This window comes from Oncorhynchus nerka, linkage group LG28 (genome assembly GCF_034236695.1).
Source record: "Oncorhynchus nerka isolate Pitt River linkage group LG28, Oner_Uvic_2.0, whole genome shotgun sequence".
NCBI lineage: Eukaryota > Metazoa > Chordata > Actinopteri > Salmoniformes > Salmonidae > Oncorhynchus > Oncorhynchus nerka.
In genome coordinates, this window is record NC_088423.1 from 84,859,734 (window position 1) to 84,878,534 (window position 18,801).

Consider the following 18,801-nt stretch of genomic DNA (forward strand, 5'->3'; position numbering starts at 1 on the left):
ATACTGTAAACTGGGTTCTAAAGAGTCAGAGAGACGCAATGTCTCTCCTCTTTCCCTTCCTCCCCTCTTCTCATCTTCTCATCCCTCCCACACACACACTCTCCTCGAGATCACTTACCAGTCCGAGACACCCAGCCATGAGGGTTGGAGAGCAGTTTGGCCACTGCCGGATCCTGTGTGTTCATGCAGGCGTGAGTAGTAGTGCTGGTCAGCCCCCAGATCCCCACCATGTCATCACTTTAATGGGGCCCCCAGGGAGGGCCATTTTCTCGCTCTCTCTCTCCCTCTCTCGCTCTTACTCTCACTCCCTCTCTCTCCATTGGAGGAATGATTTAGAGAGGCCCCCCACCCAGGCTCCCTCGGAACACAGCCCAGCACGAAGCACTCCCACTGGGCCACTTCAAGGGAATATCCAGTCTCTACCAGACGGCTCTAGGCCCAGCCTAGAGGATTTATCATGTTTTTTCCTCCATCAGTTGAGAGGCTTTTTAGGGACAGTGGATATTAATGTTAGAAGATGTGGAGAGGCGTATTGCATTCAGAATGTACATCAGTTATGTACCTTGAGCCCTCTGTAGTCTAGGGGTTAGTAGTACTGAGATGGCTTGGCGTCTCCACATGTGGTGTTATGTCTACTGAAGACCTGTTGCCTGGGATATTCTCTGAAGGATATGTTTATCTTTAAAAACACAATATAGGGCAGGTATGGATCATCAACAGCAGCAGCATAAATGACTAAACCAAATGACATAGCTGCTCTGCTTAGTATAAATTCATAGGAGGCATCAGTCCTGAGGAATTATGTACAGATGAAGGACTTCAATCCAGGAGCAGCACTGGGTTGAAACACTCATTCGCTACTCTCCTCACCCAGGGAATGACCAATGACAAATATGCATACATACATATTTCCACCACAGTCGGCATTTCCACAGCTATGGAACACTGCACCAAACAGTGTCGTTATGTGTCTATCATAAGTTGTATTGAATGTGTCACTCTAAATAACAATGGTTTTCCAGTGTCCACCACCAGGCTCTTGGTCTGATTGTATATCTGTAGCACTGACTAGGCTGATCAACTTGGCTTAATGTTTCTGGGGCAAATCTATACTGCGTGTGTGTGTGTGTGTGTGTGTGTGTGTGTGTGTGTGTGTGTGTGTGTGCGCATGTGTGTGTGTGCGCATGTGTGTGTGTGCGCATGTGTGTGTGTGCGCATGTGTTTCTCTATTCTCGCCTGCCTGGCGTAGAGGATGACCCAGTTAGTGGTCTATCGCTGTCTGCTATGTGTGATGCTCTGTGTGATGCTCTGTGTGATGCTCTTTATAGGATTCTCTCTTCCTCTCGGGGATATTAACACCTACAGTTAAAAGGAGGAGTGTTGTGCTGCTTATCTTTTCATGGTACAGTTGGCAGTTTATTACAATATGATACGGTATATCTGACCATTAAGAACGGCACCAATAGTAACCTCCTGCCTTAAGTCCGGTGTAGATAAATGGAGTGTGGCACCACAAGCCGGTCTTAAAGTCTGCACTGTAAATACAGCATCCAAATCACTTTATTACATTATAAAAATACATGATACAGTATAACTCCCCACTAGAAACCAAACTAATAGACACACCTTATACACTCACCTGACCTTCAACATGTCAGGGTTGGGGTCAATTCCATTTCAATTCAGAAAGTAAACTCCAATTCCAATTCAAAGTGTTCCTCATTGAAAAGCATTGAAGAGAATTGGAATTGGAATGTGTATTTCCGTGTACTTCCTGAATTGACTGGAATTGAAATGGAATGGACCCTAACCCTTCAACATGTCCTCTAGTCTCTAACAGGAAACAACCACTATCTCTCAGTAGACATAACATTACATAACATACCATATCATGTGATTATCCCCCCTAGTAAGCCCTTGAAATACTGAACTGTACATATCTCTGAGATACACCACCTTTTAGCTCTGAAAGCCTCATAGAGATTATCCAAGTGGGTGATATAGAGTGCATCCCTATTGGCACCCTATTCCCTACTTAGTACACTATCTGGGACACGCTGCTTACTGAGTGGCAATGCTGAGGTTGAACCTCACAGCAGCACAGCAGGACAGGAGTGGAGCGTGAGGTTGTAAAGTAGCAGCCGCCACATTAACCACTCACTGACTTAATCACACAAAACACATCCCCAGAGCAGAGCTATGTGGGAGAGAGAGAGACTGAGAGAGAGATCATTTTTATATTGTTTATTTCCCTTTTGTTTATTATCTATTTCACTTGCTTTGGCAATGTAAACATATATTTCTCATGCCAATGAAGCCCTTAAATTGATATTGAAAGAGAGGGAGAGGCAGAGGGGAGAGGCAGAGAGAGAGAGAGAGAGAGGCAGAGAGACAGAGGGAGAGAGGCAGAGGCAGAGACAGAGAGAGAGAGAGAGAGGTAGAGAGAGAGAGGCAGAGGGAGAGAGAGGCAGAGAGAGAGGCAGAGGCAGAGAGAGAGAGAGAGGCAGAGAGAGAGAGGCAGAGGGAGAGAGAGGCAGAGAGAGAGAGAGAGGCAGAGAGAAAGAGAGGCAGAGGGAGAGAGGCAGAGGCAGACGAGAAAGAGTCATCTGCCAATGTGACCAGACATTACCACCACCACAAACCAGCCTCTGCTTTCTCCTGAGCCCTAACCAAGATCGCTGACTAGGGTTGCACATTTTGGGGAATATTCAGAGGTGGAAATTTTCTGTGGGAATTAATGGGAATATGTGGGAATTAATGGGAATATTTGGAAAATAATGGAAACATATGCAAATTCATATTAATACCATTTAAATGTAGATGTTTTTTGCATTGGATATATTTACCATATCATATGGAGACAGAAACATAAACCTTTTACCTTGTCATAAGTAGACATAATTGCAAATTATTAAATCCTTCCAATAGAAATACAAAAATAAAAATTTGTTACGAATTGATCTTTAATTAAATAAGTTGACTCTTCACATGGGATGATTTCACTGAACAACAAAAGTAAGGGAATATTGAATGATCCCCAATGATCCATCGCATCTCCCAAAAACGTTTTCAACATAGATCTGTAAAATGAGTCTAGAAACTTAAGCTTGGTTGTCTTCCTCTCAGGTTTCCATGTCTTCTCCCTGGTAGAGGTCAACCGATTATGATTTTTCAAAGCCGATACCGATTATTGGAGGACATAAAAGTCGATACTGATTAATCAGCCAATTTATATATATATATATGTGTGTAATAATGACAATTACAACAATACTGAATTAACAGTTTTATTTTAATTGAATATAATACATAAATAAAATCAATTTAGTCTCAAGTAAATAATGAAACATGTTTAATTTGGTTTAAATAATGCAAAAACACAGTGTTGGAGAAGAAAGTAAAAGTGCAATATGTGCCATGTAAAAACGCTAACGTTTAAGTTCCTTGCTCAGAACATGAGAACATATGAAAGCTGGTGGTTCCTTTAAACATGAGTCTTCAATATTCCCAGTTAAGAAGTTTTAGGTTGTCATTATTATAGGAATTATGATGCGTCGACTATTTCTCTCTATACGATTTGTATTTCATATACCTTTGACTATTGAATGTTCTTATAGGCAATTTAGTATTTAGTAGTCTACTCAACAAATTGGATGCAGTCTATCACAAAGCCATCCGTTTTGTCACCAAAGCCCCATATACTACCCACCACTGCAACCTGTACGCTCTCGTTGGTTGGCCCTCGGTTGGCCCCCAGCACACACTCCAGCAGGTATATCTCACTGGTCACCCCCAAAGCCAATTCCTCCTTTGGCCACCTTTCCTTCCAGTTCTCTGCTGCCAATGACTGGAAAGAACTACAAAAATCCCTGACGCTGGAGACTCATATCTCCCTCACTAGCTTTAAGCACCAGCTGTCAGAGCAGCTCACAGATCACTGCACCCGTACATAGCCCATCTGTAAACAGCCAATCTATCTACCTCATCCCCATACTGTATTTATTTATTTATCTTGCTCCTTTGCACCCCAGTATCTCTACTTGCACATTCATCTTCTGCACATCTACCATTCCAGTGTTTAATTGCCATATTGTAATTACTTCGCCACCATGGCCTATTTATTGCCTTAACTCCCTTATCTTACCTCATTTGCACTCACTGTATATAGACTTTTTGTTTTCTTTTTTCTACTGTATTATTGACTGTATGTTTTGTTTATTCCATGTGTAACACTGTGTTGTTGTATGTGTCAAATTGCTATGCTTTATCTTTGCCAGGTCGCAGTTTCAAATGAGAACTTGTTCTCAACTAGCTCACCTGGTTAAACTGTGAAATAAAACATTTTTAAAAATTGCCAGCCTACTCTCGGGAGTTGGTAGATCAAATAACTATTTTGCAATATGATTTTTTTTAAATGAAACATGTATGGAAACAGGTGAATTAACACTCCTCAGTTAGCAGGGTCAAGCAAGGTAAAACCCACATGGTAGCAAAAACTAACTTGCAGAAATTGTTAACAAGTTAGAAATGATTTTAACACACTCTGCTGTAGATACTATTTACTACTTAACAAAAAATAATTTATGTCATATAAAATATATTCACCCCACCCAGTATTGTAATCAAAACCAGAAAGCAAGTTGTCCTTGGCTCAGACAGTGTAATAGTGTGGGCTCAATTGCATCTCATTAGTGTGCAAGATCTTGAGAATCAGCTGTACATGTGATGGAAGAATGCACTGTGCATGCAGAGGGTTGCAATTCCATTGAATTGGGGATAGTTTAACAAAAATATACACAAGACCTAGAATTGCCTTATGTGTATCCCACAAAAAAGGTTCACTGTTATAAGCCAATTTATTTTGATAAATTTAAGGTAAATTCCCCAGCTTAACTTCCCATGGAAAAATTCCCCAGCTTAACTTCCCATGGAAAATTTCCCGACCCTTTGCAACCCCGTCGCTGACTATCTAGTGCCTGATGCACAACAACCATTTAGACTCCATTCCTCGGTTGTTGCAATCTTCCATCCACCTGCAGCTTAATATGACACCATCACATATTAATGCTGTGTTTCCCTGGGTGATATGGAACCCATTTCAATAATTCATCTAAAGTGAGGCCTGGATTGGCCGTGGAGGACCAAGAGAATAGTCTGCTGCTGAGGGGCGTGCCGCCGGACGACCGGCTCTAAAATTACGGACTCAAGATCATTTGGCCCCAGTCTTTTTCCTCTTGCTGTGTGTGTCACTTTTATTACTTCTATGATGGAGCATCAATATAAGCATCAGCTTGGTTAAACAAATGACTAATATCCCCCTCCCTCCCTTGCTCCCTCCCCTCCTTCTCTCCCTCTCTCCTTCACTCCCTTCTTCACGTTTAAACATTCCTTCCCTTTGCTAATCCCATTACCCATGAGTCATGGTGGCTGATATCACAAGGCTGCCCACCCTCACCCGCCACCCCTGGAATGGGGGCAGACCACACACCCCCTTCTGCCCACCCTCTCCAGCCCACCCCCTATTGATCTCAAACACTGCCTCGAGGCCTTGGACCCCGAGGCACCACACACACCATTTGTCCACGCCACAGAGCGACTCAGGGTGCGTCCCAAAAGGCACTCTATTTCCTATATAGTTCACTACTTTTGACCATGGCCCATAGACCCCTGCCCAAAAGTACTGCACTATGTAGGGAAGATGTTTCCATTTAGGATGCAGCCACAGAGACGGCCCAGGGAGCTAAATCAAATTGCCTGGCATTAATAATGTCCCCAGTAACATCCCGGCTTGGAGAAGGGGACATGACAATACAATCATAATCTCTCTCTCTCCCTCGCTCTCTCTCTCTCTCTCTCTCTCTCTCTCTCTCTCTCTCTCTCTCAATTTAAGTGGCTTTATTTATTTTGTCTACATCGCCAAAGCGAGTGAAATAGATAATAAACAAAAGTGGAATAAACAATAAAAAATGAACAGTAAACATTACACTCACAAAAGTTAAAAAAGAATAAAGACATTTCAAATGTCATATTTTGTCTATTTACAGTGTTGTCAAATCAAATCTTATCACATTTTATTGGTCACATACACATGGGTAGCAGATGTTGATGTGAGTGTAGCGAAATGCTTATGCTTCTAGTTCCGACAGTGCAGTAATATCTAACAAGTAATCTAACAAATTCACAACGACTACCTTATACACACAAATGTAAAGGGATGGAATAAGAATATGTACATATAAATATATGGATGAGCGATGGCCATGTGGCATAGGCAAGATGCAGTAGTTGGTATAGAATACAGTATATACATATGAGATGAGTAATGTAGGATATGTAAACATGATTAAAATGGTGTTATTTAAAGTGACTAGTTATACCTTTATTAAATCTATTTATTAAAGTGGCCAGAGATTTGAGTCTGTATGTTGGCAGCAGCCTCTATGTTAGTGGTGGCTGTTTAACAGTCTGATGGCCTTGAGATAGAAGCTGTTTTTCAGTCTCTCGGTCCCTGCTTTGATGCACCTGTACTGACCTCGCCTTCTGCATAATAGTGGGGTGAACAGGCAGTGGCTCAGGTGGTTGTTGTCCTTGATGATATTTTTGGCCTTCCTGTGACATCGGGTGCTGTAGGTGTCCTGGAGGGCAGGTAGTTTGCCCCGGTGATGCGTTGTGCAGCCGGCACTACCCTCTGGAGAGCCTTGCGGTTGAGGGTGGTGCAGTTGCCGTACCAGGCGGTGATACAGCCCGACAGGATGCTCTCTATTGTGCACCTGTAAAAGTTTGTGGGGGGGGTGCTACCTCTGCTGCCCCCTGCTGCCCCCGCTGTTTCCTGAAGTCCACGATCATCTCCTTCATTTTGTTGGCATTGAATGAGCAGTTATTTTCCTTACACCACACTCCGAGGGCCCTCAACTCCTCCCTGTAGGCTGTCTTGTCGTTGTTGATAATCAAGCCTCCCACTGTAGTGTCTTGATGGTTGAGTTGGAGGCGTGCATGGCCATGCAGTCTTGGGTTAACAGGAAGTACAGGAGAGGGCCCTTGTGGGGCCCCAGTGTTGAGGATCAGTGGGGTGGAGATGTTGTTTCCTACCTTCATCACCTTGGGGAGGCCCGTCAAAATCCAGGACCCATGTGCACAGGGCGGGGTCGAGACCCAGGGTCTCGAGCTTAATGATGAGTTTGGAGGGTACTATGGTGTTAAATGCTGAGCTGTAGTCAATGAACAGCATTCTTACATAGGTATTCTTCTTGTCCAGATGGGATAGGGCATTGTGCAGCATGATGGCAATTGGGCTGTCTGAGGACCTATTGGGGTGGTAAGCAAATTGGAATGGGTCTAGGGTGTCAGGTAGGGTGATCCTTGATTAGTCTCTCAAAGCACTTCATGATGAGTGCTACGGGGCGATAGTCATTTTATTCAGTTACATTAGCTATATTGGGAACAGGAACAGTGGTGGCCATCTTGAAGCATGTGGGGACAGCAGACTGGGATAGGGTTTGATTGAATATGTCTGTAAACACACCAGCCAGCTGGTCAGCGCATGCTCTGAGGGCGCGGCTAGGGATGCCGTCTGGGCCGGCAACCTTGCGAGGGTTAACATGTTTAAAAGTTGTACTTTTAAGTGCTTTGAGATACCATGCTATACTAAGGCAGAGATTGTCGAGTGTAGGTCTTTCGGAGCATGCAGTTGCATGGTTTGCTAACTATCTGTCTGATAGAGCTTAGTGCACTCAATTTGATGGGCTTATGTCTGTTAAATTGTCTGTCTTGAATGGTGTGCCCCAAGGCTCTGTACTTGGTCCTCTCTTATTCACTATTTATATAAATGATTTAGACAAAAATGTCCAAAATGCACAACTTCATTTTTATGCTGATGATACTGTTATTTACTGTTGTGCCTCGTCTCTTACAAAAGCTTTCCAGAACATGCAAACTGCTTTTTATACTGTTCAACATACCTTGTGTCAATTGAAGCTTATCCTCAATACTGACAAAACTAAACTAATGGTGTTTTCTAATGCAAGAAATAGACCTCTGAACCTTTCACCTATTACTACCTGTCAGGGCAAGGAGATTGAGGTTGTAAATATCTTGGAATTTTAATTGATGACGGCCTCTCTTTTAAATTGCATATTCAACAACTTAGAAAAAAATTGAAGCTGAAATTGGGATTTTATTTTAGGAATAAGGCCTGTTTTTCTATTGAAGCCAGAAGGAGGCTAGTATCAGCAACATTTATGCCTTTACTAGTGTAACAGCAGATTTCCTCTTCGTCTGAAGAGGAGTAAGGATCGGACCAAGATGCAGCGTGGTAAGTGTTCATGACGATTTATTAAAAACGAACTGAACACTGAAATACAAAAAATAAACGATGTGATGAAAACCGAAACAGTACCGTGTGGCGACAAACACTCACACGGAAACAAACACCCACAAACCAACAGTGAAACCCAGGCTACCTGCCTCTGATTGAGAACCATACTAGGCTGAACACAAAAACCAACATAGAAACATAGACTGCCCACCCCAACTCACGCCCTGACCATACTAAAACAAATAATAAAATAACAGAACTATGGTCAGAACGTGACAGTACCCCCCCCCCCCCCACAAAGGTGCGGACTCCGGCCGCAAAACCTGAACATATAGGGGAGGGTATGGGTGGGCGTCTGTCCGCGGTGGCGGTTCTGGCGCTGGACGTGGACTCCACTGCACCATAGTTTTAGTGCGCCTCTTAGCTCGCCTCCGTGGCCTCTTGAGAGCGGCGACCCTCGCCGGTGATCTTGGACTGGGGACCCACGCCACGAGTCCCGAATGGACGGGAGACTCCAGCAGCGCCGGACAGGCGGGAGACTCCGGCAGCCCCGGAGTGAAGGGCAGCTCCGGAGTCAAGGGCGGCTCTGGCAGCTCCTAGCTGGCTGACGGCTCTGGCAGGTCCTGGCTGACTGATGGCTCTGGCAGCTCCTGGCTGACTGACGGCTCAGGACAGACTGGCGGCTCTGACGGCTCAGGACAGACTGGCGGCTCTGACGGCTCAGGACAGACGGGGGACTGACAGCTCAGGACAGACGGGGGACTGACAGCTCAGGACAGACTGGCGGCTCTGACAGCTCAGGACAGACGGGAGACTCTAGCAGCTCAGGACAGATGGGAGACTCTAGCAGCTCAGGACAGACGGGAGACTCTATTAGCTCTGGACAGGAGGAAGGCTCTGGCAGCGCTGGACAGGTGGGAGCACCTGTAGGCAGAAGACTGAGAGACAGTCTGGTGCGGGGGGCTGCCACCGGAGGGCTGGTGCGTGGAGGTGGCAATGGATAGACCAGACCATGCAGGCGCACTGGAGCTCTTGAGCACCGAGCCTGCCCAACCTTACCTGGTTGAATGCTCCCGGTAGCCAGGCCAGTGCGGCGAGGTGGAATAGCCCGCAATGGGCTGTGCTGGCGAACCGGGGACACCATGCGTAAGGCTGGTGCCATGTACGCTGGCCCGAGGAGACGCACTGGAGACCATTACATTTACATTTAAGTCATTTAGCAGACGCTCTTATCCAGAGCGACTTACAAATTGGTGCATTCACCTTATGACATCCAGTGGAACAGTAGTGCATCTAAATTTTTTAAGGGGGGGGGGGGGGGGTGAGAGGGATTACTTTATCCTATCCTAGACCAGATGCGTAAAGCCGGCTTCATGGGACCTGGCTCGTTGCCCACTCTAGCCCGGCCGATACGAGGAGCTGGAATGTACCGCACCGGGCTATGCACACGCACTGGGGAGACTGTGCGCTCCACCGCATAACACGGTGCCTGCCCGGTCCCTCTCTCTCTCCGGTAAGCACGGGAAGTTGGCGCAGGTCTCCTACCTGGCTTCACCACACTCCCCGTGTTCTCCCCAATAATTTTTTGGGGCTGCCTCTCAGGCTTCCAGCCGCTTCCTTGCTGCCTCCTCATACCAGCGGCTCTCTGCCTTCGCTGCCTCCAGCTCTGCCTTGGGACGGCGATATTCCCCTGGCTGTGCCCGGGTTCCTTTACCGTCCATAATCTCCTCCCAGGTCCAGGAGTCTTGTGTTCGCTGCTGCTGCCTGTTACCACACCACTTGGTCCTTTTGTGGTGGGTGTTTCTGTAACAGCAGATCTCCTCTTCGTCTGAAGAGGAGTAAGGATCGGACCAAGATGCAGCGTGGTAAGTGTTCATGACGATATTTTAATAAAGACAAAATGAACACTCGAACAAAAACAATAAATGATAACGTGAAATCTACAAAAACCGAAACAGTACCGTGTGGCGACAATCACAGACACAGAAACAAACACCCACAAACCAACAGTGAAACCCAGGCTACCTAAGTATGATTCTCAATCAGAGACAACTAATGACACCTGCCGCTGATTGAGAACCATACTAGGCCGAAACAGAAACCAAACATAGAAAAACAAACATAGATAAATAAAGACAAAACAAAGGAAATAAAGGTCAGAACGTGACAACTAGACTATGGGGATATTTTATATATGAATGCTTCTGCTCAGTGTTTGAGATCAATTTACACTCTTAACCATGGCACTTTGAGATTTATTTTAAACTGCAAAACCCTGCACTTTGTATACCAGGGTTGGTTGGCCTTCTCTAGTCACTCGTAGGCTCAGTCGCTGGTATACTTTTATTTACCAAGCCATTTTGGGTTTACTACCTTTTTATTTGTGCATTTGTATTGTTCAGAAATGTGGTGAGTACTCTCTTCATTCGCTGGACTTTATCCTGCTAACTGTTCCAAATGTCAGAATTTGGTAAAAGGGCTTTTATCGTCTTGGAACACCTTACAAAATACTTTTAAACTGGAAGAACTCATTTTTTTGTAATGACTTGGTGCTGCCTATCTTGGCCAGGGCGCTCTTGAAAAAGAGATTTTAATCTCAATGAGCAATGTACTCCGTGATTGACTGTAGACCCTGCTCTGTGGGGTCTGTTTGTGTTTGTGAACAGAGCCCCAGGATCAGCTGAGTTAGGGGACTCTCTCTCCCTTTCTCCCCCAGTAAGTCAAGGCCTCTGCGTGGAGACACAGTACTGTAGCTTAAACGGGGGTTCATATAGTATTTGAAACCTTTCAAATACTTTTAGCGTTTTATGTAGCCTGCCTGGAGTTCCAGATGTGTGGCGATTGATGGTTTGGGGCTCTTGCATTGTTGCATTACTCCAGTCGAGCTCAATCAAACACAGATTAAGTATTTGAAATTATTTCTAATAATATTAGAACCCAAGTCTGCAGCAGTTTAATTCCTAAAGCGAAAGCCTCTTATTCTTGGTTGGTAATTAGAGTGTGATGGCTATTAGGAAAACTTTCTAACAGTGCTAAGAGGGCCAGCCAGTGTGATTAAAAAGTAGCTGATGAATTTACTGGAGTGAAGCTCAATTACTCCTAGAAAGTGGGTGGTGATATTCACTGGCAGTAATGGTGTTCTGTAGATTAGAAAGTGGGTGGTGTTATTCACTGGCAGTAATGGTGTTCTGTAGATTAGAAAGTGGGTGGTGTTATTCACTGACAGTAATGGTGTTCTGTAGATTAGAAAGTGGGTGGTGATATTCACTGGCAGTAATGGTGTTCTGTAGATTAGAAAGTGGGGTGGTCGTATTCACAGTCAGTAATGGTGTTCTGTAGATTAGAAAGTGGGTGGTGATATTCACTGGCAGTAATGGTGTTCTGTAGATGAGAAAGTGGGTGGTGTTATTCACTGACAGTAATGGTGTTCTGTAGATTAGAAAGTGGGTGGTGTTATTCACTGACAGTAATGGTGTTCTGTAGATTAGAAAGTGGGTGGTGTTATTCACTGACAGTAATGGTGTTCTGTAGATTAGAAAGTGGGTGGTGATATTCACTGGCAGTAATGGTGTTCTGTAGATTAGAAAGTGGGTGGTGTTATTCACTGGCAGTAATGGTGTTCTGTAGATGAGAAAGTGGGTGGTGTTATTCACTGGCAGTAATGGTGTTCTGTAGATTAGAAAGTGGGTGGTGTTATTCACTGGCAGTAATGGTGTTCTGTAGATTAGAAAGTGGGTGGTGTTATTCACTAACAGTAATGGTGTTCTGTAGATTAGAAAGTGGGTGGTGTTATTCACTGACAGTAATGGTGTTCTGTAGATTAGAAAGTGGGTGGTGATATTCACTGGCAGTAATGGTGTTCTGTAGATTAGAAAGTGTGTGGTGATATTCACTAACAGTAATGGTGTTCTGTAGATTAGAAAGTGGGTGGTGTTATTCACTGGCAGTAATGGTGTTCTGTAGATGAGAAAGTGGGTGGTGTTATTCACTGGCAGTAATGGTGTTCTGTAGATTAGAAAGTGGGTGGTGTTATTCACTGGCAATAATGGTGTTCTGTAGATTAGAAAGTGGGTGGTGTTATTCACTGGCAGTAATGGTGTTCTGTAGATTAGAAAGTGGGTGGTGATATTCACTGGCAGTAATGGTGTTCTGTAGATTAGAAAGTGGGTGGTGTTATTCACTGGCAGGAATGGTGTTCTGTAGATTAGAAAGTGGGTGGTGTTATTCACTGACAGTAATGGTGTTCTGTAGATTAGAAAGTGGGTGGTGTTATTCACTGACAGTAATGGTGTTCTGTAGATTAGAAAGTGGGTGGTGTTATTCACTGACAGTAATGGTGTTCTGTAGATTAGAAAGTGGGTGGTGATATTCACTGGCAGTAATGGTGTTCTGTAGATTAGAAAGTGGGTGGTGTTATTCACTGACAGTAATGGTGTTCTGTAGATTAGAAAGTGGGTGGTGTTATTCACTGCCAGTAATGGTGTTCTGTAGATTAGAAAGTGGGTGGTGTTATTCACTGGCAGTAATGGTGTTCTGTAGATTAGAAAGTGGGTGGTGTTATTCACTAACAGTAATGGTGTTCTGTAGATTAGAAAGTGGGTGGTGTTATTCACTGACAGTAATGGTGTTCTGTAGATTAGAAAGTGGGTGGTGATATTCACTGGCAGTAATGGTGTTCTGTAGATTAGAAAGTGGGTGGTGATATTCACTAACAGTAATGGTGTTCTGTAGATTAGAAAGTGGGTGGTGTTATTCACTGGCAGTAATGGTGTTCTGTAGATGAGAAAGTGGGTGGTGTTATTCACTGGCAGTAATGGTGTTCTGTAGATTAGAAAGTGGGTGGTGTTATTCACTGGCAGTAATGGTGTTCTGTAGATTAGAAAGTGGGTGGTGTTATTCACTGGCAGTAATGGTGTTCTGTAGATTAGAAAGTGGGTGGTGATATTCACTGGCAGTAATGGTGTTCTGTAGATTAGAAAGTGGGTGGTGTTATTCACTGGCAGTAATGGTGTTCTGTAGATTAGAAAGTGGGTGGTGATATTCACTGGCAGTAATGGTGTTCTGTAGATTAGAAAGTGGGTGGTGTTATTCACTGGCAGTAATGGTGTTCTGTAGATTAGAAAGTGGGTGGTGTTATTCACTGACAGTAATGGTGTTCTGTAGATTAGAAAGTGGGTGGTGATATTCACTGGCAGTAATGGTGTTCTGTAGATTAGAAAGTGGGTGGTGATATTCACTGACAGTAATGGTGTTCTGTAGATTAGAAAGTGGGTGGTGTTATTCACTGGCAGTAATGGTGTTCTGTAGATTAGAAAGTGGGTGGTGTTATTCACTGGCAGTAATGGTGTTCTGTAGATTAGAAAGTTGGTGGTGTTATTCACTGACAGTAATGGTGTTCTGTAGATTAGAAAGTGGGTGGTGATATTCACTGACAGTAATGGTGTTCTTTAGATTAGAAAGTGGGTGGTGTTATTCACTGGCAGTAATGGTGTTCTGTAGATTAGAAAGTGGGTGGTGATATTCACTGGCAGTAATGGTGTTCTGTAGATTAGAAAGTGGGTGGTGTTATTCACTGGCAGTAATGGTGTTCTGTAGATTAGAAAGTGGGTGGTGATATTCACTGACAGTAATGGTGTTCTGTAGATTAGAAAGTGGGTGGTGATATTCACTAACAGTAATGGTGTTCTGTAGATGAGAAAGTTGGTGGTGTTATTCACTGACAGTAATGGTGTTCTGTAGATTAGAAAGTGGGTGGTGTTATTCACTGCCAGTAATGGTGTTCTGTAGATGAGAAAGTGGGTGGTGTTATTCACTGACAGTAATGGTGTTCTGTAGATTAGAAAGTGGGTGGTGTTATTCACTGCCAGTAATGGTGTTCTGTAGATTAGAAAGTGGGTGGTGATATTCACTGGCAGTAATGGTGTTCTGTAGATTAGAAAGTGGGTGGTGTTATTCACTGCCAGTAATGGTGTTCTGTAGATTAGAAAGTGGGTGGTGTTATTCACTGACAGTAATGGTGTTCTGTAGATTAGAAAGTGGGTGGTGTTATTCACTGGCAGTAATGGTGTTCTGTAGATTAGAAAGTGGGTGGTGTTATTCACTGACAGTAATGGTGTTCTGTAGATTAGAAAGTGGGTGGTGATATTCACTGGCTGCAATGGTGTTCTGTAGATTAGAAAGTGTGGTAGAGAAGAAATAAGAAATACTGTTTGTGTACTTGCACTACACACACACACACACACACACACACACACACACACACACACACACACACACACACACACACACACACACAAATGCATGCAGGAATGCACAAACACACACACACACTGAATGAAGCTCATAATAAATCCATACTATACAATGAAGATGCCACACTGAAAGTCATCAGTAGCTTTCCTTTGTTCATTCTGAGATGAGATGCACCCATTATCTCTGATTGAACCTCACTCATTAAACCTTCTATAACCCCATCCTCTCTGTATTAACATGTCTGCTATGCTCAACAGTAAAGTGGAGATGATGATGTAGGTAGATGGTAGGTGTTAGTTGGTAGGTGGTAGATGGTAGGTAGTAGATGGTAGGTGGTAGGTGGTAGATGGTAGGTAGTAGATGGTAGGTGTTAGGTGGTAGGTAGTAGATGGTAGGTGTTAGGTGGTAGATGGTAGGTGGTAGAGCAAAGCAGTGGAATACTGTACCAAAACATGGTACTCTGCATTAACATAACATATCCACACTCCCCACAAATCTATATTGTACAATACAGCGTTTTTCTACATAGTTTTTGTTCCTCCAGAGTAGCTCGTCTCTGGGCTTATTCCCATAGGGACATCAGAGACCGCTTTGCTTTGCATCGGATCAATACGCTTTAGCTTCAGTCCTCTAATATATACAGTCATTGTCTGCAGCCCTGCTTCAGTCCTATAATATATACAGTCATTGTCTTCAGCCCCGCTTCAGTCCTCTAATATATACAGTCATTGTCTTCAGCCCTGCTTCAGTCCTCTAATATATACAGTCATCGTCTTCAGCCCCGCTTCAGTCCTCTAATATATACAGTCATTGTCTTCAGCCCTGCTTCAGTCCTCTAATATATACAGTCATTGTCTTCAGCCCTGACTCAGTCTTCTAATATATACAGTCATTGTCTTCATCCCTGCTTCAGTCCTCTAAAATATACAGTCATTGTCTTCAGCCCTGCTTCAGTCCTATAATATATACAGTCATTGTCTTCAGCCTTGCTTCAGTCCTCTAATATATACAGTCATTGTCTTCAGCCCTGCTTCAGTCCTCTAATATATACAGTCATTGTCTTCAGCCCTGCTTCAGTCCTCTAATATATACAGTCATTGTCTTCAGCCCTGCTTCAGTCTTCTGATATATACAGTCATTGTCTTCAGCCCTGCTTCAGTCCTCTAATATATACAGTCATTGTCTTCAGCCCTGCTTCAGTCCTCTAATATATACAGTCATTGTATTCAGCCCTGCTTCAGTCCTCTAATATATACAGTCATTGTCTTCAGCCCTGCTTCAGTCCTCTAATATATACAGTCATTGTCTTCAGCCCTGCTTCAGTCTTCTGATATATACAGTCATTGTCTTCAGCCCTGCTTCAGTCCTCTTATATAAACAGTCATTGTCTTCAGCCCTGCTTCAGTCCTCTTATATATACAGTCGTTGTCTTCAGCCCTGCTTCAGTCCTCTAATATATACAGTCATTGTCTTCAGTCCTGACTCAGTCTTCTAATATATACAGTCATTGTCTTCATCCCTGCTTCAGTCCTCTAAAATATACAGTCATTGTCTTCAGCCCTGCTTCAGTCCTCTTATATATACAGTCAGTCATTGTCTTCAGCCCTGCTTCAGTCCTCTAATATATACAGTCATTGTATTCAGCCCTGCTTCAGTCCTCTTATATATACAGTCAGTCATTGTCTTCAGCCCTGCTTCAGTCCTCTAATATATACAGTCATTGACTTCAGCCCTGCTTCAGTCCTCTAATATATACAGTCATTGTCTTCAGCCCTGCTTCAGTCCTCTTATATATACAGTCAGTCATTGTCTTCAGCCCTGCTTCAGTCCTCTAATATATACAGTCATTGTATTCAGCCCTGCTTCAGTCCTCTAATATATACAGTCATTGTCTTCAGCCCTGCTTCAGTCCTCTAATATATACAGTCATTGTCTTCAGCCCTGCTTCAGTCTTCTGATATATACAGTCATTGTCTTCAGCCCTGCTTCAGTCCTCTTATATAAACAGTCATTGTCTTCAGCCCTGCTTCAGTCCTCTTATATATACAGTCGTTGTCTTCAGCCCTGCTTCAGTCCTCTAATATATACAGTCATTGTCTTCAGCCCTGACTCAGTCTTCTAATATATACAGTCATTGTCTTCATCCCTGCTTCAGTCCTCTAAAATATACAGTCATTGTCTTCAGCCCTGCTTCAGTCCTCTTATATATACAGTCAGTCATTGTCTTCAGCCCTGCTTCAGTCCTCTAATATATACAGTCATTGTCTTCAGCCCTGCTTCAGTCCTCTTATATATACAGTCAGTCATTGTCTTCAGCCCTGCTTCAGTCCTCTAATATATACAGTCATTGTCTTCAGCCCTGCTTCAGTCCTCTAATATATACAGTCATTGTCTTCAGCCCTGCTTCAGTCCTCTAATATATACAGTCATCGTCTTCAGCCCCGCTTCAGTCCTCTAATATATACAGTCATTGTCTTCAGCCCTGCTTCAGTCCTCTAATATATACAGTCATTGTCTTCAGCCCTGACTCAGTCTTCTAATATATACAGTCATTGTCTTCATCCCTGCTTCAGTCCTCTAAAATATACAGTCATTGTCTTCAGCCCTGCTTCAGTCCTATAATATATACAGTCATTGTCTTCAGCCTTGCTTCAGTCCTCTAATATATACAGTCATTGTCTTCAGCCCTGCTTCAGTCCTCTAATATATACAGTCATTGTCTTCAGCCCTGCTTCAGTCCTCTAATATATACAGTCATTGTCTTCAGCCCTGCTTCAGTCCTCTAATATATACAGTCATTGTCTTCAGCCCTGCTTCAGTCTTCTGATATATACAGTCATTGTCTTCAGCCCTGCTTCAGTCCTCTAATATATACAGTCATTGTCTTCAGCCCTGCTTCAGTCCTCTAATATATACAGTCATTGTATTCAGCCCTGCTTCAGTCCTCTAATATATACAGTCATTGTCTTCAGCCCTGCTTCAGTCCTCTAATATATACAGTCATTGTCTTCAGCCCTGCTTCAGTCTTCTGATATATACAGTCATTGTCTTCAGCCCTGCTTCAGTCCTCTTATATAAACAGTCATTGTCTTCAGCCCTGCTTCAGTCCTCTTATATATACAGTCGTTGTCTTCAGCCCTGCTTCAGTCCTCTAATATATACAGTCATTGTCTTCAGCCCTGACTCAGTCTTCTAATATATACAGTCATTGTCTTCATCCCTGCTTCAGTCCTCTAAAATATACAGTCATTGTCTTCAGCCCTGCTTCAGTCCTCTTATATATACAGTCAGTCATTGTCTTCAGCCCTGCTTCAGTCCTCTAATATATACAGTCATTGTCTTCAGCCCTGCTTCAGTCCTCTTATATATACAGTCAGTCATTGTCTTCAGCCCTGCTTCAGTCCTCTAATATATACAGTCATTGTCTTCAGCCCTGCTTCAGTCCTCTAATATATACAGTCATTGTCTTCAGCCCTGCTTCAGTCCTCTTATATATACAGTCAGTCATTGTCTTCAGCCCTGCTTCAGTCCTCTAATATATACAGTCATTGTCTTCAGCCCTGACTCAGTCTTCTAATATATACAGTCATTGTCTTCATCCCTGCTTCAGTCCTCTAAAATATACAGTCATTGTCTTCAGCCCTGCTTCAGTCCTCTTATATATACAGTCAGTCATTGTCTTCAGCCCTGCTTCAGTCCTCTAATATATACAGTCATTGTCTTCAGCCCTGCTTCAGTCCTCTTATATATACAGTCAGTCATTGTCTTCAGCCCTGCTTCAGTCCTCTAATATATACAGTCATTGTCTTCAGCCCTGCTTCAGTCCTCTAATATATACAGTCATTGTCTTCAGCCCTGCTTCAGTCCTCTTATATATACAGTCAGTCATTGTCTTCAGCCCTGCTTCAGTCCTCTAATATATACAGTCATTGTCTTCAGCCCTGCTTCAGTCCTCTTATATATACAGTGCGCCTGGTGTTTTGGCGTGACCTACTTTTCTCCGGAATAAATACAGTTGTCCTTTACCCTCTGCTCTCTGCGCCTGACTCCGCACCCACAACTCCTAGAAGTCGTAACAGCTATAGGTGGCAGGTAGCCTAGTGGTTAAGAGTGTAGGCACTACACCGAAAGGTTGCTGGTTTGAATCCCCCAGGTGAAAAATATGAAAATTTGCCCTTGAACAAGGCACTTAACCCTAATTGCTCTTGATAAGAGTGTCTGCTAAATATGTAAAG

General features: G+C 43.5%; 1 protein-coding gene across 1 annotated transcript in view; it reads left to right on the forward strand.

Annotated features, from left to right (window-relative positions):
* Positions 1-9,147: 9,147 nt before the first annotated feature.
* Positions 9,148-18,801, forward strand: part of LOC115112778 (FERM domain-containing protein 5-like) — a 49,612-nt gene continuing 39,958 nt past the window's right edge. Inside the window, exons 1-2 of the mRNA XM_065012580.1 lie at positions 9,148-9,294; positions 9,917-10,063. Coding sequence (XP_064868652.1) covers positions 9,148-9,294; positions 9,917-10,063 — 294 coding nt within the window. The remainder of the gene's footprint in view (positions 9,295-9,916; positions 10,064-18,801) is intronic.